At 37.9% G+C, this 22,736-nt stretch overlaps 1 protein-coding gene and 2 non-coding genes across 3 annotated transcripts in view; all 3 read left to right on the plus strand.

The window, feature by feature from the left end:
• Positions 1–22,736, plus strand: part of LOC125224899 (vacuolar protein sorting-associated protein 13-like) — a 108,678-nt gene that overhangs the window by 14,298 nt on the left and 71,644 nt on the right. Inside the window, 19 exon segments of the mRNA XM_048128405.1 lie at positions 717–940; positions 1,649–1,787; positions 3,001–3,199; positions 5,249–5,436; positions 5,623–5,720; positions 6,506–6,617; positions 8,647–8,881; positions 9,484–9,617; positions 10,115–10,238; positions 10,798–10,950; positions 12,224–12,398; positions 13,104–13,297; positions 14,479–14,548; positions 15,278–15,428; positions 16,169–16,449; positions 20,605–20,742; positions 21,137–21,241; positions 21,842–21,877; positions 21,880–22,074. Of these exon segments, the coding sequence (XP_047984362.1) occupies positions 717–940; positions 1,649–1,787; positions 3,001–3,199; positions 5,249–5,436; positions 5,623–5,720; positions 6,506–6,617; positions 8,647–8,881; positions 9,484–9,617; positions 10,115–10,238; positions 10,798–10,950; positions 12,224–12,398; positions 13,104–13,297; positions 14,479–14,548; positions 15,278–15,428; positions 16,169–16,449; positions 20,605–20,742; positions 21,137–21,241; positions 21,842–21,877; positions 21,880–22,074 (2,951 nt within the window).
• LOC125225005 lies at positions 7,268–7,430 on the plus strand. The gene has a single exon (XR_007176948.1). It is a non-coding gene; the product is annotated as a U1 spliceosomal RNA (small nuclear RNA).
• On the plus strand, positions 15,810–15,971 carry LOC125225010. Its single transcript, XR_007176952.1, has one exon. It is a non-coding gene; the product is annotated as a U1 spliceosomal RNA (small nuclear RNA).

Consider the following 22,736-nt stretch of genomic DNA (forward strand, 5'->3'; position numbering starts at 1 on the left):
CATTTTTTATTTTTGAACTTTGTTGGTGTGATTGATTTGATATACATATTGGGACCAAATTTCAGCTTTCTAGTGCTAACGGTTACTGAGATTATCCGCGGACGGACGGACGGACCGACAGACATGGCGAAACTATAAGGGTTCCTAGTTGACTACGGAACCCTAAAAAGCAGCGTTTGCCTGTGTTACACCCGAGCAAAGCAGGAGCCTATCATAACTAATAATAATAATAAAAATGTTTATTTATCAGCTCACAAAGGATTCCGAAACTATATGTATTTGGTATTGAAAATTGAACCTTATTTTATCTACAGCCGTTTCCATTAAACAGAAACGCGCAAATATCACACACAGTGCCGCCATAGGTAACGATCGTATGTTATTTCGTTCGGAGTAATGTGTGCTTTATGAGCGAGGTACAGGATTTAAACTCGCACGATATGATCTATAAGGGAAAGCAAATAAAACCCAATATAAGGCTCACCCTTATGGCGTTAGGCTGAGCCGATGATAAGGGTTTTGAAAGGGTATTGGGCTATTTTAGGTAAGCGCTTTCGTTAGGGCTTTAAAAGCAAAATGAAAGGGTATCGCGTCAAAAGGGTAGGGTAAGTTAAGCCTAACGAAATACCCATACAAAACCCCGTATAAGGGATAGCGGGCCGGTCCCTGGATTCCTACAGAATTTCATTTAATAATGGCAAAAAAATGAATTTCAGATCAAAACAAACTGGACGAGACCTTCGTCGAGAAGCTAGTGACCCAGATCATCAAGAACGTCCAACTGAACATTAAGGACATCCACATACGCTACGAAGACAGCATAACGAACCCCAAGGCGCCCTTTTCTTTCGGCATCACACTGCACAACCTCTCAGTACATACTACTGATGAAAACTGGAAGCAGACGGTTATACAGGACGCGGTTACTAAGATTTTCAAGGTTTGTGCTATTTTATATAGGTATAAAAAGAATCACAAAATATCATAAAAATTTTGAAGTTAATAAATAAATAAATATAGGACGATTTTAACTATAAAACTCCCGTGAGACTCATACATATGTAAAAATATTTTAAGCGGGTTACTCACGTCGTAGTATGCGTCGCGCTCTCGACATGTAAAGGCGGGGTGTCGCTACTCTTGAGAAAGGTTCTCGAAATTGAACCGAAACATGTCGAACGCTATATCGACTTAATACGTGAGTAACCCGCTTAAAATATTTTTAAATATAGGACGATCTTACACAGATTGACTGAGTCCCACGGTAAGCTCAAGATATAGTTTATTAGCGCAAAATACACATACTTATAACTAGCTTAATCTAATTGTATTGTACATAATAGTAGATTGCGCTAAAAGGTCATTACATTACTCAGCTGGGTGTCTCGGCGTGAGCCACATGGCCCACTCCGCGACGCTGATTTTCAGTAAGGACCAGGTGGCACTCAGTAAATGGACCGGAGCTGCAGTAGCTCGTCAGAAGAGTGGCTCCGAATCTGGATATTTTTATGTCATTTTTGCTCAGAACGAGCTCTCTCGATCCGAACAGGTCAAAAAAGTGTACCCACTCCCTATCTCCGTCTTCGAGGTATAAGAAATGACGCTGTTAGTAACATTTTTGTCTATTGCGTATACTTATTGTTTACAGATATTAAATTTAGACGGTCTGGCAATATACTGGAACCCGGCGACGGAGCTGTACGCGAAACACGCAGAGGATTCCATCAGGGAAAGGCTGGAGAAAGAGATCGCAACCAAATCTTCACAACCTACGTTTTATAAATATGGTGAGATAACCCTTTAGCATGATTTCAATTTCGAAATTGAAATGAGTCCGATTTTCGATTCGTTGGGTTTTTATTTCTAGTTATTCATGATGTTGCCGTTGAAAAGTTCCATTTGACGAGCTTCTTATTACTTCGTAGATTTCGTGATTGATGATTGAGACCATAAAATGTAAACGGAAGTTTGCAAACATAATTTTTTATTTTTTATTTTATTTTATTATGGCAACAAACAGTCATTACATCAAAAGACACAATAGATGGAATACATAAAAGACAAACAGTGCCGAAAATTTAACAAATAGGTATTGTTCAATAATTATAAAAGTTGATACTGAGCGGTAGAAATAGATTTTACGTGCAACCCAACCGGCAGCGTTACATTTTAACCGATAATCTTGTACCATATGTGCAAATAATATAGTATTTTATGCAACAGGCGTTTAAAGGAGGTCAAAAAAGACGTGTGGCGTTAACGACCTGCCTAGTTTTTAAAGTTTTCTTGAATAACTTTCGTGACAATTCAATATTAAATGATAATTAATTAATCAACTTCAGGCCTTCCCGCGTAGCGCGAGTATCGGCATAAGAATTCTGCCATGGACAGAGCCAAACAAAGCGATACGTTTTTTCGCTGGCTCTGTCGCGCCGGCGGACGCTGGCGCGATAGAGAGGGTTTTAGATATCTACTAGCGCTTCGTTTCGTGAGTAGATTATAAACGCTGTCAGTTAAGCTGCCTACGCCAGTAACACAGACAATATTAAATGATAATTAATTTACTTCAGTAATTTGTTCTTATACCTTACGATCGATAAGTACATTACAATTATACCTACATATATCGGTATATTACTTAGTTACTGAGTTATAGTTATTACGTTAGTGGAGATCTAGCCATTATGACTTATTGATTGGCATATTTTAACAGGCAGTTAGATATATCATTTTTAAACTTTGAAATAGATATAATATAACGTTCTAGCCAACCGTGTTTGGGCTAATTTGTAAATATCACACTATGACTATAGTTTATTTTGAACACTATTATTTGAAGTTGTAAAATGTTGAATAATAATTATCGTAAGTTGCTATTTCAGAACCAAACCACTCGGTATTCTATATTCAATTAAAATAGTTAAGTTTTCATAATTCCTTAAACCGAATAATCATGCGTCTTCAACTGTCAACTAACTAGATACCATTTTGTTTTTTCAGCCCTTGGTCCAATCAACGCCACAGCAAAACTAAAACTGAATCCAAAGCCAGAGGCCGACACGCCCAAGTTTAGTTTACCCAAAGTCATATTGACTCTTCACATGGAGCAACTCTCAGTGAATTTAAACAAAAAGCAGTACCAAGATATGATGCTGCTAGCCGATTCTATGGACAGGATGAATAAGGGAGCTCCGTACAGGTACGTTTTGGTTTAGCACTGCTGTAGCAGGCCTACGTCACTCGCTCGCGGTCGCGCGTTAAGTACCTACACGCTAGCCGTTCATTCGAACATAAATTAAGTATAACAAGATCATACCATCCCATCCATTAAAATGCGACCGCCTAAGACCACGCTTACACTCCACCACACATAGATGGCGCTACAAAAAAATGTCTTGTAGCTTTCGATTATTCTTGTAGATGGCGTTAAGTGTCACTTTTGACATAGATTTACGGCTCGGAATTGACACTTAATGCCAATCTACAAATAATCGGTGGCAACAAGGCATTTTTTTGTGGCGCCATCTATGTGTGGTGGAGTGTAATCGCGTTCGTAGGCGGTCGCATTTTAATGTATGGGATGATCTTGTTATATTTAATTTATGATTCGAATGAACAAGTGGCCGAGGGGCGCCTTACGTAGTAACTTATTAGTATTAGTTAAATAAAGCGCAGGAATTTGTCGTTTTGCGAGCAAATTAAGGATATGTTACGTTAGTAACTTATTAATAATCTGTGGCTATAGTCAAACTAATTCTATATCTAAAGCCAGAGGTCAACGCGATCTACTTTATTTTATCCAGACTATATGTCAGTGGACTTAAAAAAAGAAACGTAAAAAAAAACTTTTGCGGAAATCGTGCGTGCGCAATTAAAACTAGGATAGAAATATCGCTTGCATAATAAGAATGAATCTCATAGTTTTTTAGTTAGATTTTAAACTCGAAAAACCAGTTCTTTGAACGCTAATATCTATTCAAGAATTCTTCGCTAGTTTATCTTGTTATGTCAGCCATTAGGATGTAAAATATTTGCCTTCAGTTGCTAGCTTTGCATAGGTCAAGAATTATGCGTCAGTGTATTGTTTATTTGTAAAATACACTTACTGATCTCTGTTTAAGGTTTATTTTAACACATGAGCATGTTGGTTTGCATCAGTTATAAATCTTAAGAAACATCTTGTCGTTTTTACTTAACTGGATACCAAACAAATAATTTGTATTCAGTCAATATGTATGTATGATGTATGCATAATCATTAATCAGTAACAGAAGCTGTTACTCAAGAGGTCTTGTCCTCACTTTGACTTTATTTGTCTGTGTGTGTGTGTATGTGTAGTGTAAATGTGGAATGAATTTGTGTGTCTTTGCAATATTAAGATGTCAAGCTATAATTTTTAAAAATCTAACATCAGTAAATTTATTTTGCAAAACGCATGACTTCGTATAGATAGAGTGGGATATTTCCGCCACATTACATTTCGTTATGCATGGCAGAACTGACCTATAAATGCGACTTCAGCGTTTGCATTTTAAACAGCATCTTCCTGTGACTGAACTTTATTTTGCGCTTTGATATTCAGGTGAAATATATTTATGGAAATGCGTTGCAGATGATAAGTATAAAAGGTCATAGTGTCCTTTCAGGACACATCCTCCTTTCACTTCAACAAGACTCGGAACCGATTTATTTTTTTACCGGTTAAAACCGGTTTATTTCGATTTTACTCCGAACTTTGTAAAGAACGCAAACGTTATGAGAACTTTATTTTTACCGAAATAAACCGGTTTATTCGACGAGCGGCGAGACGCGACGAGCGAAATTTAAAGGTTTTGCCGTAAGTACATGATAACGGTTTGAAAATTTAACCGGTATCCGAGCCCTGCACTTCAATAAGATCACCTCTATCTCTTCTATCCTTGAGTGTCGTCAACTTCAGTGCTTCCAGTCTACTTTCGTATCGTAGTCTGTTGATCGTCAAAGTTTGACCACTACAAGCCGACATCTTTGTACAAATCCCTAGTATAGTTATCACGTAACTTTATTATCATATAACTTGCCCTATTATGTACAATAAAGTTTTTTTTTATTTATTATAATCTGCCTTGGTATTTTAGTGAAGCTACGCTGCACCTTTTCCAGTAGGTTAATATCTTTCGCAAAATTCTTATACAATTTATTAGTTGTCTTGCAGATCACTTTAAGTTTTTGTTCCATAATAACAAAAAACACTTAAAAATCGTTTCAGAAAATACCGTCCAAACCTCCGCTCATACCGCGGCCACTACAAAGAATGGTGGAATTTCGCATACAAGTGTATTCTAGAAGACGAGGTCCGCCGCAGAAGGAGGAACTGGGACTGGACGCATATGCTGACTCACAGGAATCTGTGCAAGGATTATGCGAAGGCGTACCAGTGCAAACTGAGTAATAAAGGTAACTTTTCTTTGTTTAATGAAGAAATGAGTAACGAATGGTGCCGTTTTACCTATAAGTGTATTTCGGAAGACGGAATCCTCTCTAATCACGGTAAAAGTTTAAAAAAGTCACTTTTCCGCCTAATGGGAGCACTATCACAGTATTTTATGACTTGTATTAAAAAAAATATTTGTTCTTTTACAGGAAAAGCGACGCAGGAGCAACAGTGTCTTCTAGATGAGGCCGAGAAGAAATTAGACTTGCTAAACTTGGTCGTCATCCGGCAAAGGATTGAGATGGAAGTAGGTTCCAGTATACTGACTTTTTTAATCCATACTAATATTATAAATGGGAAAGTGTGTGTGTGTCTGTTTGTTTGTCCGTCTTTCACGACAAAACAGAGCGACGTATTGACGTGATTTTTTAAGTGGAGATAGTTGAAGGTATGGAGAGTGACATAGGCTACTTTTTGTCTCTTTCTAACCCTCACTTCCCTAGAATGGGGGTTGGAAGTTTGTATGGAGCATTCCGCAATTTTCAAAGCGGGCAAAAGCTAGTTTAAAAATAAAACATTCCTACTTAGATCCGTATGCCTACTCTAGGTCAAGATACCTTTTTTACGCTAAGCATATGACTTGTAGGTATTGGAAAGTAGAAAATCTTAAAATTGACACTATATAGTGTTGTCACAAGCACGATGTGCATTGCCGATTGGAGGGCCTGCATCAGGTGACACAACCCACATGCTTGGCTGACCCTTATCGAGTCAGAAAACTTGGGTTACAAGACGTCGGGAATTGTCTGACCTGATGTCAGGAGTTTTGAGAAATTCACCGGCATGTGGCAATCGCTACTGACGCCTACGTACAGGAATTTTACACAATCAGGAATTTTATCTAGAAGTTTTAGACTCGCATCCTTATCCTAAAGAAGACCGCGTTATCCTGTCGTTTAATGCTTTGACAAAGATTCGTGCGTGAGAATTTTAATCTATTGTTTTATATGGTGAGGTTTACTTTAATAAAAGTTGACAGGCCGCATACAAGGGTTTAAACTAGTTTAAACATTATCATGCTGCGTTTTCCAGGTGGAGCGATTAGGCAAGTTGGAGGAGGAGGCGCGCAAGAGCCGCGGCTGGTTCAGCGGCTGGTGGGGCGGCGCCAACAACCAGGACAGCCTCGCCGAGGGCACCGCCATCAGTGAGTGACACTACTGTGCTTTATCCTATGAGGAAACAGTACCCGGGTCCACACAGCGAGGCGCGTCCGAGGCCCACGTCCAATGTACACGTGCTTCGCCCGAGGCAGGTTGCTCGGCCGAGTAAAACGCACGCATTGCCTCATACTAGTTATAGACACCGTGTGTCTATAGGACGCTCCACGGGTTAAGAAAATGAGGCGAGACTTGATAAAGGAATAAATTGTCTATTTATACATTTTTAAATGAGACAAGAGAGATATTTATGCTTCGTGTTTCTTTATTTTTGTCTGTTGCCTTCCGTGATTTTTCTCACTTAATGGTCTCACCGAAAGACCAGCGCTGGAAGTCGCCAACAATATGCTGAGGTGAGGCCATTTCGTGGCACTTTATTCTTCTATGTCACACATAAATATTGTTTCTTGTCTGTGTGTTTACGAATAAAACTGATTCTATTCTATTTAAAAAGGCATATTTAAAGACTGTATTAAAATATGTATAAAAGCAAGTAAAGATTTGCACGCGGCTCTTACAGAATTTAGTTCCAACATTTGCCGCTAGATGTCGCTGTGCTCCTTGCGTCCGATTCGTACATCGCGGTGTTAAGATTTTTCCACGAACAACGACCCCGTCGCAGTAATGTGAAGAATTCATACTTACCTGGCATAGGGGACACCGTGATCAAGAAGGCGGTTCCCCCAGGGCGAGACCCTTCCATTGCACTGCGGTTGGGTTGACCCTTGCGATTATCCCTAATGTGGATAACTCGGATGCGTTATTTTTGGTAGTGGGGACTGCGTACGCGCTGTCCCGCCCATAATTTCTAGAAAAGCTTTGAAGTTTATCTAAGTACCCTTAATTAACCCTTCGTCTGTGTTTGATAAGGAAAGGATCCTACATAAGGCAGACTTTAAAAATTTATATCAAAGCTAATTTTTTTTGACACAAACAGACGAAGTACTTCTCTCCCAGATTTCATCTTACACTTTGAAAATTAACATGGGTGTTGAAATTTTGTCAGTGATTCTTCAAATCTATCAAAACCAGAGTGGATTCTATAGGGCTGGGTGAACATTGGTTTATCAATATACTTATCTTGTTTATTGATGTGGGATTTAACTGAAAAGGGAACAAGTTAGTAAACATATTTTTGATATAGGTACTAACAGAATCACGGCAAGCAACTCCGTCTGGAATACTCATAGTAAGAACGTTTTCAAAAGGCATGGCAATGTAACGATTGACCCCTAAATTAAATTATTATAACTGTCTTCTTCTCGTCCTCAAGCACCAGCTTAATATTTCAAAAGGCTTGTTTTTATAAAGATTCGTTAGATTTATGTCGTTGTTGTGTTCTACCTTAATAGTGAATGTATTTTATTTTTGATATTACCTCAAACTTTAACCAGAGTAACCAGACCAAGGTTTTAGTGCTAAGAACCCATACAACAAGTAATAATTACAGTTTGGTCCTGACTACCAGAGCGTAGTTAATTAAAAAAATATTGAGTAGCAATGTATTTCGGGCACCTAAGTATTTGACAAAAATAGTATTCATTGCGTGCTGAATTATTTTGTATGAAAAAATAAAAGTTGTATTTTTTAATTAAATCATATGAAAAATGTTCCGTAGGGCTTAAACTAATAAACATATCAAAAATACACCCTGTATAATTATGGCGCTAATGGGCGATATTACATGCTACATGATGCTAGTTTATGACAAATTAATTTAACGACATTACATTTGATCTGAAGAATCTTTATAGAATGGAGTCACAGTTATCTTAATCTTACTCCTTATGAAAGTATCTATTGACAAATTAAAATGAGTTTTTCCAATTAGATATAATTACTTGCCATTTTGGCCTAATAGTGGAATATATTACAAGAATAACAACTACTATTGATTGTCGTAGATATAAAATAACATGCATAATTGTATTAGATCCAATTAATACTTTTATTTTCATAGCTAGCGTATCTCCTCTTTCTCAGCCATTGCAATAATATAACCCTTTCGACTTCCAGTGAAACAGTTCCAAAACGCGATGACGCCCGAAGAAAAGGCGAAACTCTTCCGTGCCATAGACTACCAAGAGAACAGCGCTCCATTACACCTGCCAACCGAATACGTGGCGGTTGAGATGTGCTTCCGTCTCGACAGATGTCAAGTGGCTGTGAACGATGATAAGGAAGTACTGAAGGCGTGTGTGGATAATGTTGTGGTTGAGATGGGGCAGCGACCGAGCGCCAATGCTATCAGGTATGTGGTGTACAGAAAACGAGCCTGTCGAGACATGATTGATTCCGTCTTGACAGAATGCTAACTGGCTGCTCAGAGAAGAATAGAGAAGTGTTGAAAAGTTGTGTATACAAATCTCGAAATGGGCATTGGCATCATAATGTAAACCAAGCGTTCAATCAATCTCAGTGGTTTACATTATGATGTCAATAGATGGCGCTAGTAGTTACGTTACTTATGTAAAATGATACGCAGTCACTTTTGTCAGAAATAAAATTATCGATGGCATTTATCGATAAAATAAATAATGTTTACAGTAACAATGAATTTTGTAGGATTGTTTTTTGGCTGAAATACGTCAATTGCTACTATAAAAGCCAAAAAAATGCAGTATGCATAATCATTAGTTTACTCGGCTCCTAATAGATGGCGCTAGTAGTACTCGTCCTGGTAACATACCTAATGTGTTTTTTCACTTTCCATCGTACTTCTTGGTACACATATTCAGAAACCGATTGTTATATAACATTTTAGCAGATTGTGTAAAATTTGGCTGCAATTTTAATCACAAACAATTAAGGAATTAAATTAATGTAAATAATAAAATAAACGTTTAATTTCAGAGTGGACGTGCAAATGCAAGCGTTTACGGTGACCGGCGTGCAACAAGGAGAGTACACACCACAACTCGTTACGTCAAAGGAGGTCACCAGCGACGTCAACCTGCTGAATGTCACTTTTGAGACCAAACCTTTAGGTGAGAAGACACTACCTTAGAAAACTAAGACCGTTAGACTTCGGAGACATTTTTAATATACCATATGTCATGATTATAATTCCATATTATAAATTGTGCACCAGCCAACGATGTAGCTTGTACGATGTCTCAAGGAATGATCAACTATCTATATCCAAAAGTGGGTCAGTTCGACTCACACGGATTAAAGATCGGTTGCACCAAACCGTCTGTTACCGTCGTAACGTTCACATTTTTGTATGGGATTCCGTAGACTTATGCTATGTGTGGTTGATAATGATAAGTCTGTTATTTGCTGTGGTTGATGCAACTGACCTTAAGAGTGTTTTGATTTGACGCTCGTTTGTAGGCAGGGTTTCGGGAACACAGCTGCAGACCTCCGTTGCGTCACCTAGTACTAAGTTCAAACTTTGCTTAGACTGGGGCTAGGTCGATCTGTGTAAGGTGTCCCTCAAGATTTATTAATTTATTTCATATATTTATATAACATGTTTCAGACGGCAAATGCGACCAGAGAGTGCGGGTGTCAGCGAGGCCGCTGCAAATCATTTACGACGCGCAGACTGTCATCGAGATAGTCAACGTCTTCAAACCCGAAACAGAGTCCTCGGCTTTGACTACGTATGTTTCTGCTTTTATTTCTACTGTTTAGTCTGTGGATTTACTAAAGAACACACTTCTACTCAAAATAATTTCCAAAGTACATGTGAACATGTGCTCATAAGGCCGAAAGTACACTATCATATGTTTATCCATACTAATATTATAAATAGGAAAGTGTGTGTGTCTGTTTGTCAGTCTTTCACGGCAAAACTGAGCGACGAATTGACGTGATTTTTTTAAGTGATTTAGGCAATTTTTTGTCTCTTTCTAAAATGGGAGGTGCATGTTTGTATAGAGCATTCCACAATTTTCTTAGTTTGACAGTAACTCTCTATAATACTCGATCCTCTTTGTACGTACATACCCAATATACCCATATCACTTGGCTCTTTGCAGAAAAGAAAAATTAAAATCTCAACGCGTGGATCCAAAATATTTTCATTGCCAAGCTTTCTCTAACTCTGTTTCTATTTAAAAAAACTATTCAAATATTTAAAAAGTTTTATAACTTATCTAATCTCGCTTGTATGAGATCGAGATCTATATTACTAAATATTGGACTACAACTCTGTTTCAGTTTACAAGCGGTCGCCGAAAACAAAATGGCCGATCTAAAGGAGAAATCAGCGCTGGGCATGCAGTACGCGGTGCACCAACACACTTTTATCGACTTGGATATAGATATCGCTGCTTCATACATCGTTGTGTCGCAGACTGGCAAATTTAAACCGTGAGTCATTAACATTTTGTGGTTACCTTATAAGAATAAATCTAGTTCCTCATATTTGAACAAGATATCATAAAAGCTCCTTAAGTTAGTGTGTAATTCTGTATATTATAGAAACTAGTTATAAAGAAAATTGCTACACCTCACCGGGGTCCATGTGTAACTATCCATAATTTGTTACATCTATGTAAATACCATGGTTTACTTACTTACAAGCATACGGCCCGTGATCGTTGCTTATGAACGCCTGCAATTCAAGATGTTACATTTGCGTAGCCGACTCTAAACTCCCCGGTTAGAATACGACACTATTTACTCGTAGCTTTGATCTAACAGGAATTATATGCTCTTTCGAACTACGAATACGCAGTATCGCAGTACGAATAAATCGACATGACAAACGTTATAGTACAGTCACCGGCATGAATAAGTGATGATGTTTGTACCTTGTCATATTAACGTCTTTTTTGAAATGTCATACGAAATTGTCAAACGATTAAAAGCGACAAGGTACAGAAATTTTTTTCATCACTTTGTTGGCGTGATTGATATACATATTGGTACCAAATTTCAGCTTTCTAGTGCTTACGGTTACTGAGATTATCCGCGGACGGACGGACGGACGGACGGACGGACGGACGGACGGACGGACGGACGGACGGACGGACGGACGGACGGACGGACGGACGGACGGACGGACAGACAGACATGGCGAAACTATAAGGGTTCCTAGTTGACTACGGAAAAAAAGTAGGTATTTCTTTAGTAGGGTTTTCAAAAGTTGGCAACGCTTAAGTGGCTCTTATGATGTATATGTCCATGGGCGACGACGGCCTCTTCCCATCATGCGGCTCGTATGCTTCTTGACTTGACTTGACTCGTATCTTTCCTATCACATAAAAAACACTGATATTAAGACACATACAAACTTTAAAAATAGGGATGACGACGACATAAAAAAATGGCATTCTGTTTAGTCCGTCAGTTAGATCGTCCAAAAGTACTGAACACATATTTTTCGCTTTTTCTAATTAATGAAAAAATACAAAGATATAGAGCATCAAAGTTCCGGAGTGGTGGCTTGTGAGTCTTGTGACGTCACTTCTAAGTAAAAATTGTACCTAGGCGTGACGTCACGCGAAACTTCAACGCACTGTACCGTCGTCATTTTTCGTTTAAGAGAAAAAAGAAAAAATACGTGTCTAAAATTCTTTGATAATCTAACTGACGGACTAATTAGTTTTTTTTAGTCGTCTCGCCTATTGTGTGTTTTCAGAGAAGAGCCGTGCATAGTAGTGAAACTCGGTGCCATCAGCATAAAGTCGGAGCCGCGCGACTCGACGCTGGACGTGCACCGGCTGTACAAGGAGGGCTTGGCGGACGACCAGATCATACAGGAGATCGCGCGCCACAGCTACGACCAGCTCCACCTGCAGCTCACTGAGATGCAGGTGTGTATTAACCTAAGTTTCCCCCCTCTCGCTAGGGGAGGGGGAAGAACGGCGAGCGCCACACATTGCGCATAACTGCATTTCACTCCGTCAAAAATAAAAGGGATGTTAATGCATAATCTTAGAGAGGAACAGTGCAAAGGGCCTTGCTTAGGATGATCAAATGGGGATACTGTCCCGTCTAACTATGAGTAGGGCGGATAGCAACTCACTGATGCAGGAATGGTTTTGCATAATTCTAGAGAGGAACTATTAAAAAGGCCTACTTAGAGATAGACATTTTTTTTGATGTCTCCCCATTGGGGTTACTTAACCCTAAAACCAAGGGTTGGAGTGATTTCAAATTCTTTTTTTTTCTTAATTTAATCCAAGGTTAATAATGCTTTACAGCCCTTATTGGATCTGGGTGCGTAGCCGAATGGCACAAACGGTCACTAAAGGAAACGCTAGTAGATATCTCTATCGCTCTTGCGTATTGGCGCGACAGAGCCAGACTACCTTTCGCGGCGTTTCGTTTTCCTTTCGCGTCGGAGAAATGCCATTCGGCTACGGGGCCTGATAATGGTATCCTAAGGAAATTATGAGAACTCATCAAATACTTGACTACCTATTATAAACACACCTAACATGATTTCTCTACTAAAAGCAACTATTCGCTCGTTGTATGAACACGGTCCTTAAATATTCAAACTTATTATATTCCAGATCGTAATAGCATTACGGAATGAAGACTGGCAGTCAGTTATAGCAAGCCACGAAGCTACGCCCTTACATCTCCTGCAACCTACCAATCTAGTCATACAAATACACAAGTGTCTGATCACTGACGACCCTAGGCTGCCGAAGGTTAGGATCAAGGGAGAGTTGCAAAAGATTGCTATCAGTGCTTCTGAGGATAGGTAAGCTTACAGTTTGTTTTTAAATATAAATTGTGATAGCATTACATGGCTGCATGTATTTTAAATCCAGTAAGACGTAAAAATGCCATATAAATAAATTACAAAACTGGCAGTCAGACCTTGTGTAACACATGATTACAAATGCAATAAATGAATTATGAATGAAAACGTCACTATGACATAGTTCTACAGTGGCCTAATTAGTTGACTGTACTGTCACCGGCATAAATAAGTGATGATATCCTGTACCTTGTCGCTTTAAATAGTTTGACAATTTCGTATGACATTTCAAACAAGACGTTAATATGACAAGGTATAGAAATCATCACATATTTATGCCGGTGACATGAACCTAGTTATATGGGTAAAACAACTTTTTCTTGCCTGCTATTGCCATGGTTACAGTCCCCTGAGTCACGCCTGGTTTTATGCAAAATTATGCTACTGAAATTAAGCAAGCATGCATGTAGTACATGTTTGTAGGTGGCAAATAAGGGAATGGAATTGTTAACACCAGCAAAATGCATGTTTGCATAGTTTACGTAGCATAATTTTGCATAAAACCAGCGTGACACAGGAGACCGTAACCATGGCAATAACAGGCAAGAAAAAGTTGATTCACCCATATAAGTGCCTGCTCACGGACGACCAGAGAGTTTAGAACGTTAGGATCAGACGTGAGTTGCAGAATATTGCTATCAGTGCGTCTGAGGACAGGTAAGCTTCCTTAATTTTTAGGGTTCTGTACCAAAAAGGTACAATATGAGATGGTCTAGAGATGCAATGTGACAGAGAGTCAGACGGACAAACCCTTATGGTGCAAGTCTCACCGTCTGTCTGTTTTCGAAAATTACGTATGCTATAAATTTGAAATATAAAATAGTTATGGACATAGTTAACCTCTCCCAAATAGAACGAGTTATTTTAAATACATATGGTCATAAAATTACATAACTGGCAGGAAAATGCCTTCTATGGTTTGGCGTTATCGTCATCATCATGAAGAATAAGTATTGTACTCGTATTTGTGTGATAAAGATCGGACAGTTGGGCGTCATTTAATTGTATGACGTTTTCGGAATAATGAGCCTTGTTGTTAGAATGACGCTCAACTGTCCGATCTCTGTTATTACTTTAAAATGTTCTTTAATTACTTAACAAAACCGCTTTCTGTTTTTCAGGTTATTAACACTATGTGAAATATTAATAGGCATGCCTCTGCCTAAAGCAGAGGAATCCACACAACTTAAGGTATGTTTACTAACTATTTAATCCATTATTTAAACCAATTTTCATTTTGATTATTTTATAAACTGTAATAGACTAAAGAATAGGTAAGGTTGGCCAAGGCGGTAATCGGGATAAGTAGTAGTGTGATTATTTAAAAATCATTACCCAAAAATATTTTATAAAATAATTTGTTTTGTTCCTGGTTTTAATTATTTTATTTTTTCATTGTTAAGCTGATTTTCTGGAGAATGAGATATATCATTTCTGGCCGGGCTTACGAAGCAGCGGGGCTTTTCAAAGACCTAAGTTATAATGAGTTGGTAAATCGACAATGATCTTTCTAGTGGTGGATAATTGTTTAGACATCTTAGAATGGGCATGTCAAACTTTTATCGATCCTTTTGAGTATTTCCTAATATTTTATGGGTCACCGTTTGACGTAAAGACTGACGTGACAGTTAAAACGACTACTGCAAAAAATATGGGGTCATTCCCATGAAAACATTGATTTAAAAGTATTTGGCAACTAGAAATTTAACTTACTCAAGTTTGACATGTTTTTAGTTCAAATAGAAATAAGTATTTATTAACATGTAACAAAGCAACTTAGCGCATTCAGAGGTATTATAGTTTAGCGTATTTTCATTTCTTTCACTTTTTCTCAAATGTATTTATTTTCATGTTTAGTTAAGAACTATGATCAGAAAATATGACAAGAAGAAGTGATTAAATTGAACCATTGGTTTTCAGGCATCCGAGTCAAAAGGTTCAAGTTTATCTCTATTGACGAAATATCTCGATCCGGTAGAAAAACAGAAACGTGATACAGCACGAGCCAAGAGAAAATCGGACGAGCAATCCGTACAACTAACTGAGGTTGAAGCCGTATTTATAATGAATGGTAAGTTTTCTAACAATATTGGGCAATTTTTAGCTCGAAGTTCTGTCTTAATTCGTCGTGATTGAGCCGTGAATGCAAACAACACACTTATCTCATTCAAAAATCACTTATTCACATTCTAGAATCTATAATGTCTTTTGGGCGATTTTGTGACTTATTCGTATAATGATTTTTAAACCCATGAATGTAAATTTTTCGTAATATTTATTAATTGATGGCCAAGTACACAGTGAAATATTACCATTGTGCAATCATTATGTAAAGAATTTAGGTCCAACATTTGCCGCTAGATGTCGCTGTGCTGTCCGCGTCCGATTCGTACATCGCGGTGTTAAGATTTTTCCGCGAATAATGACCCCTTCGTAGTAACGTAGTGAAATCATACTTACCTGGCATAGGGGACACCGTGATCAAAAAGGCGGTTCCCCCAGGGCGAGACCCTTCCATTGCACTGCGGTTGGGTTGACCCTTGCGATTATCCCTAATGTGGATAACTCGGATGCGTAATTTTTGGTAGTGGGGACTGCGTACGCGCTGTCCCCCCCTTTATACATGAAAATCCTAATTACTACCTCTTTCTTAACGAGAATTTGTACTTTACGTGCCTATGTCGAAACTTAAGCTTTACGGTCACATGTAATGAAAAACGACGTATATACGTGTGTAGAAGAAATTTTCTTTCTCTTTTCCGCTCTCGTATCGTAATAATCAGGGTGATTTGCATGTTTCTTACTTCCCAGAACTCGTCCTAAGCGTAAACCGCAAGAAACCAGCCAGCGGAAAAAGCTACGACAAATTCCTAGTATTCTCCCTCTATATGTTAGAACTGACGGCCACACAGAAAACCTTCATGCTAGAGGCGACTGTAAGACTCGGCGCGGTCGGTATGCAGCACCATAGACAAGGGATGGACATGATACAGATGATAGACACGCCTGAGGTCTTTGAAATTGAAGATAACGAGGTCAAGACTAGCGAAGGCGCGCAAAGTCATTCTTTGTTCGCGGTCACTTACAGCAATGTGAGTATTTGATTTATGTGTTTTATCGAAAATAAACACAAAATAACTTAGATCAAAGACAGACTTAGAAGAAATACATATGTGACTCCGTATAGACGGACAAAGTTTAAGAAAAAAACTAGAGGCCCTAGAGAAATAGGTACGGTGGCCGAGATGGCGTTACACCTTTGGGGAACGCTCGGCTAAATGGCGCTAATATTAATATTTGACATTTTAACACATATCAAGCTAACAATATGGGCCAAATTGTCAAAACTGAGGTAAAAAAGTTTTAAGCTTGTGTCGACAGATGGCAGTCTTTGCAATGTGATTACACGTTTTACTTTGACAGTAACTCTCTATGATACTCGATTCTACACTAAATCCAAGTGGCTCTATAAACAAACCGGAGCTGTCAAATTTGAGGGTTGTTTATTAGATAACATTTAGTTCCTGATTTTTTTTATCTATTTAAAAATAAATTGAGTTCACTACTATTTTCCATTTCATTCCACTAACATGTAATTTCGTTTAATTTGACGAAACATAATACACCTTCATGAATACAAGCATATCGTCATTACATTTAATTAATATTATTATTTTCTTCAGGGAATCATCAACTAAAAAGTACCCAATTTTGCAGAGGTTTAAAACTCATGGTTGCATTTTAATCTGGGTGTAACACTACTAAAATATAAAGGTACTAGACCTTACGCGATTTTTAATTTTATCTGACATTTTCCATTGCTTGTTATCAATCATCATCATCATCATCTGTTCCAAATTTGATATTTGTGTTTTCGAGATTCCGTTTCTCCGTATGAGACGATGATTGTTATATTTATGTACTTTTTTATACCTACTAGATGGTAGTTTAGTTGATTCAGTAATATTTATAGGTACCACACTAAATTTTGATGAAAGACAGAAATATAAAAAAGCAATAGAAATAAAATTAAGATTATCTGCATGAAATAATAAAAAAATATATGTCGTTCTATTAATTCGTAAGCACAATGATCTTCACGAAATAAGACGCCAGTATCCTAACAATCCTATATTAACTGATTGTATAGAACACTACTCTTCCGTAATTAAGACCAGTACATTGCACGCCCGTCGAGCTCACACTGAGGGTAGGTTGGCTTCCAGCAACAATAAAGCTAAAGAAATATGGAAAGTAGTAAATGAGGAGATAGGCACAAAAGTAAGATCGAATCACATCAGTTTACGCGATCCGAACACCAACACGGAAGTAAGGGGTACTGAGTTGCCAGACACCTTCAACACACACTTTTTAGGTATAGGGAGCAATCACGCAATACAAGCTGACAGGCAGCAATCTATACACTATGTTAAGAGGCACTTGGAAACATATGATCCTCCTTCGTACACGCTGCCAGTCGTTACCCGTGATCTGTTGACCAGGACCTTACATTCGTTGTTGAAAAAAGAGAACACTGTCGATGCTTTTGACATTTCGCCGAAAATTATTTTATGTTTGTGGCCTGTTGTTGGCGACATACTTGTCACTCTCATAAACATTATTTTTGAAACTGGCACGTATCCTGACGTGCTGAAAAACACGAAAGTCTGTCCAGTGTTCAAGGGAAAGGGTGACAGGTGTGACGTCAACAACTATAGGCCTATTACAATAGTACCCACAATCTCTAAAATGGTAGAATCGGTCCTGTCGTCTCACCTTATGAGTCATATAGAATCGAATAACCTACTTACGGAAAACCAATTTGCATACCGACAAAAAATGTCAACAACCACCGCGACGTATAAGATATTCGATTCTATAATGACAGGGTTAGACGATAAGGATAAGATTGCCGCAATACTGTGCGACTTGTCAAAGGCATTTGACGTCATTAGCCACGAATTACTCCTGGAAAAATTGAAAATGTATGGAATCACAGGCACTGCCCATGAACTGTATACCTCATTCCTGTCAGACCGCAAGCAAGTCGTGAAATTACTCAATGACGGCAAGTCAATCCAGTCTGATGTGGGATGCATAAATATTGGTATTCCTCAGGGTTCGTCCCTCGGAAATACCTTGTTTTTGTTATTTGTGAACGACCTACCATCGAATATTGGAGCTGGCTTGCCTGTATTGTTTGCGGATGACACCAAGGTACAACCACCATCATGCATGGCTAATTTTCCGATGCCCGTGTGCGAACAGAGTAAGTTTTTAGGGTTCCTGATAGACAACACTCTGAATTGGAAGTGCCATGTTGACAATCTTTGTGATCGATTGGGTGGTGCGTCGTTTGCGTTGAGGAAGCTGAAGCCTCTTATCTCCGCAGAAGCCTTAAAGCAGGTGTACTTTGCGCATTTCCACTCTATCATGGCATACGGATCGCTGCTCTGGGGAAACTCATCAGATACAATAAGAGTCCTTATAATGCAGAAACGTGCAATACGTATACTTGCTGGAGTAAGAGACAGGCACCCTTGCAGAGAGCTCTTTATTTCTCAACGTATAATGACGCACTATGCACAATATATGTTTGATATACTGTTATTTGTTAGGAAAAACATATCTCAATTTGCTCGTGTTGCCTGTCCGGGCAAACAGCTTCGAGCTACAGGCCGTCTGAGAACAGTCCCCCGTCGCATGGCACTTTCAAGAAAGAACCCGCGTGTCATCGGCCCTACTTCTACGAACACTTACCTGCCGATCTTAGGAATGAGCCATATGACGAAGCATTTAAGCGCAAATTGAGAAACCTTTTGTTAGATAACCCTCTGTACTCTGTAAATGAGTACATGGAATTGAATTTGTGATAGCATGCATTTGATTACACTGACTTCGGATTTTATTTCATTTCTTAATTTTATTGTGTTTTGTGTATTTCTATTTGTAAATGACGATCCTTATTGGGAGAAAATATTCATTTTATTATTTTCAATTTATAATGTTATTTTCGACGATCATGATGAGAAGATAAACATAACTTTGGCATGTAAAAAATTTATAGTGTAATTTTTATCATGAAATAAAGAAATCTAAATCTAAATCTATTCTATGTGTTTAATGGTGAAAACATATGTATATTTTTAAGTAAGACGCAATACTTATATACGTTATTTTGTTCTGGTGAGGACGATGACGACGATGAGGATGAAGACGAAGATTATTCTGTCACATTTATTATTATTCTTTTGGCCAAATCGTCAATCTTGTTGTCTAACTCTTTCATTTTCTTCTCTTCCTTGATGACATGTTCTTCGCATCTTCTCCAGTTTTCTGGTTTCACATTAGCAATGTGCGTTTGCCGACCCATTATAAACTTGTACTTACACTCGTCTTGTCTAATTGTACCTCTACATGTGTATTTGGTAAAATTAAGCGAATGTATGTATATGTTTTTGGAATGGAACGGACTATAGTAGTGAGCTCAATTATTTTTAAATACGAAAATTTTAACAGGAACCAAACATTAACTGATAAACAACTATTTGACGGTTAGGGCACAGTTTTTTAAATACCTAAAAATACAAGGAATCGCTTGTTACTCTCACCTTACTTACCATTTATGCGTTTATTATTTATTAAAATTGGCTCACCATGAATAAAAAGTACCAAACCAAGTAAGTAGCGACCTACAATTTTGTTCTTCGAACTGGCCTTAAAAGGTTCACTACCCCTGGATCTGTCAAATTTGACGGCTCCGGTTTGTTTACACTTTTTTCAACAGCTAAAAGTACAAGGTATAGGTACTTGTTATGTTTTGTTTGTCAACCTTGTTACCCATACCATAGTACCCATAGTCCCATACCCACCGCCTTTGTTGTTTATCATTTATCACCCACTCCTACCGTGAAAACTTTACTTACACGTTGGTTGATGCTGTAATAATTTTCGTTATTGTTCAACTTTATAGCAATTCACGTCTTTGAGGGCCCGTTTAGACGGTACGAGAACTCGCATACGAGTTTTATTACATCACCAAATGTACCCTCAATAGCGGAGAACTGGCAGATCTTAAGAGCTTATCGACGACCGCAATCGATTATCTGAAGTCTGATATTTTAAGCATTTAAAAGTAGAAAAACGATTAGCCATACGATAAGTAAATAGCAATGACTCTTTTATTGTGACAATCCAAAACCTTTCACTGTTTGTTCTAAAATGTACGTTAAATATAAACATTTCAGGTCGACAAAAAATGTCCAGAATTCAGAAGTCACTACGGATCAGTTGAGCAAATGATCGAGTTGGACTTCGCCACTTTGAGGGTTTTACTTCACCTCGAAGGCTTACAAGAAATACTTGTGATTGTCAACGAATATCAGGTATAATATATCCAATCTACATTTTATTCATGCTCGCTATGCGAATACAATCTTGATACAAGTATAATCTCAATCCACTCTGTTTTTTTTCTGTACTGTAGTATGTCGGATGGCTATTTATGTAAACAAAATTTACTTGCGCCGGAATTATATTGCTACTTATTTCTATTCTGAATTGCTACGAGAATACTGCCATTGTCTAAAGATTTGTGATATAATCTACATCGTTGATAAAACAGTATAATATAAATTACAGTGCGATTAAAATCAGTTAACGATTCGGCTTTCACCCTTCGGTTTCGGCTCTTATCGGGATCACATAAGCGCGAACAAGATGGATATAAAACACAAATCGTTAAACTGATGTTAATCGTACTGTAACGTTTGTTTATAGACGCGGTTGCAAAATCTTCAAAGCACCGTAGACCGGGTCGCAAACGCCGGACCATTGGAGACTATAGTCGAAGACGAGGAGCTTTGTCTGCAGTCAAATCGAAAGGTAAATTACACAAAATCTTAACTACATTACATATTTAACTCTGAACACAAATCAAAAATAAAGTTCGTAAGAACCATTTATAAATGTCATGTTTTCACATTCATATGGCACGTCCTACGTTTTGTTGCTTGCAAGAATAATGCACATGGCCATTTGCGAAGGCGCGGCTGGCATCTCATTCTCTAAACATGTATTAAATGAAGTAAAAGAGAATGGCCGCAATGTGCAAACATCGGTGTAAATAAGCTTCGCTTTTGTGCCTATAACAAAATAGGTATTGTGGTTTTCCCAGAATACTGAGGTATTCTTTTGGTCGAAGGGACAGTTTTAAAGACTCACTCATAGATGGCGCTAGTAGTATCATAATAATAATTACATATAAAGCACCAGATGGATTTATTTCTTCATTTTAACTTTTAGTCAAAGAGAAAGATAAAAAGCATTTGTGAAAGTAATTGTAATTTATGATTAACGTAAAAAGAATCGATTTGAATAGTGACCATCAGATTTTAAAATTATATTTCTGTTATGTTCAACGTTTTGCCATCCATTCTTTATGTTCAAATAATCCATTTTCACAAAGAACTTACACATTTCCAGCCAGCATTGCAAAGCAGACACGGAAAAAGCAAGTCGAAACCATACAACTGAAAGTGGACGTCAAGATCGGCGCAGTAGAGATCGAATTCGCAACCGACAACCGTCGTCTCAGCTTGGTACAGCTGCAGAAGGCTGCGGCCGGTTTAATATTGAAGAGTTCTTATACGCAAGTGGATTGCGCCATTTCTGATATCAATGTACAGGATTTGAACCCGGCTACGATACATAAAGATGTGAGTACATATTTGTTTTCTTCATGTTAGAAAGTATAAAACGTGATTGAAAAATGTTTCTGTCACAAAACGTATTATTTTACTGCACAGAAGAAACATGAAAAGTTAACCATATTTTTAATTCACAATTCATCAGTAATTCCTGACTATAAATATATGATCATTGTCAAGATAACGTTGATGTTGTCATGCATGGTGTAACACTGACATTTTATCCCGTCAGGCGGCGCCTGTTCAACAGATTAGTTTTATGGATGTTTTAAAATGTTCAAATGCAAATGTGGCATACAATTTATTTTTAGAGAAGTTTCTGCTCGTTTTTAACCTGTGTATTCCTTTGGAGCGGAAAAAAGTTACCTATAAGCGTAAACAAAACTGGAAAACAAAAGGTATAAAAAAATCTTGCCGGAAAAAACGGTATATGCTCATAAAATATCTTCAAAGAAAAAATGTTAACGTGTTTTGTCGAAGCCAGTACCAAAATTATTCTAAAATATTAAAACGAGTTATCCGTAATTCAAAAATGTTGGCTAGCAATAAATTTATCAACAATAGCTCTAATAAAACAAAAGCCACTTGGGCGTTAATTAAACATCACACATCCAATACAAATAACATAAAACCTATGATAGATAGCATCGATCTGAATGGGCAAGTTACTC

This window comes from Leguminivora glycinivorella, chromosome 3 (assembly GCF_023078275.1).
Source record: "Leguminivora glycinivorella isolate SPB_JAAS2020 chromosome 3, LegGlyc_1.1, whole genome shotgun sequence".
Classification (NCBI taxonomy): domain Eukaryota; kingdom Metazoa; phylum Arthropoda; class Insecta; order Lepidoptera; family Tortricidae; genus Leguminivora; species Leguminivora glycinivorella.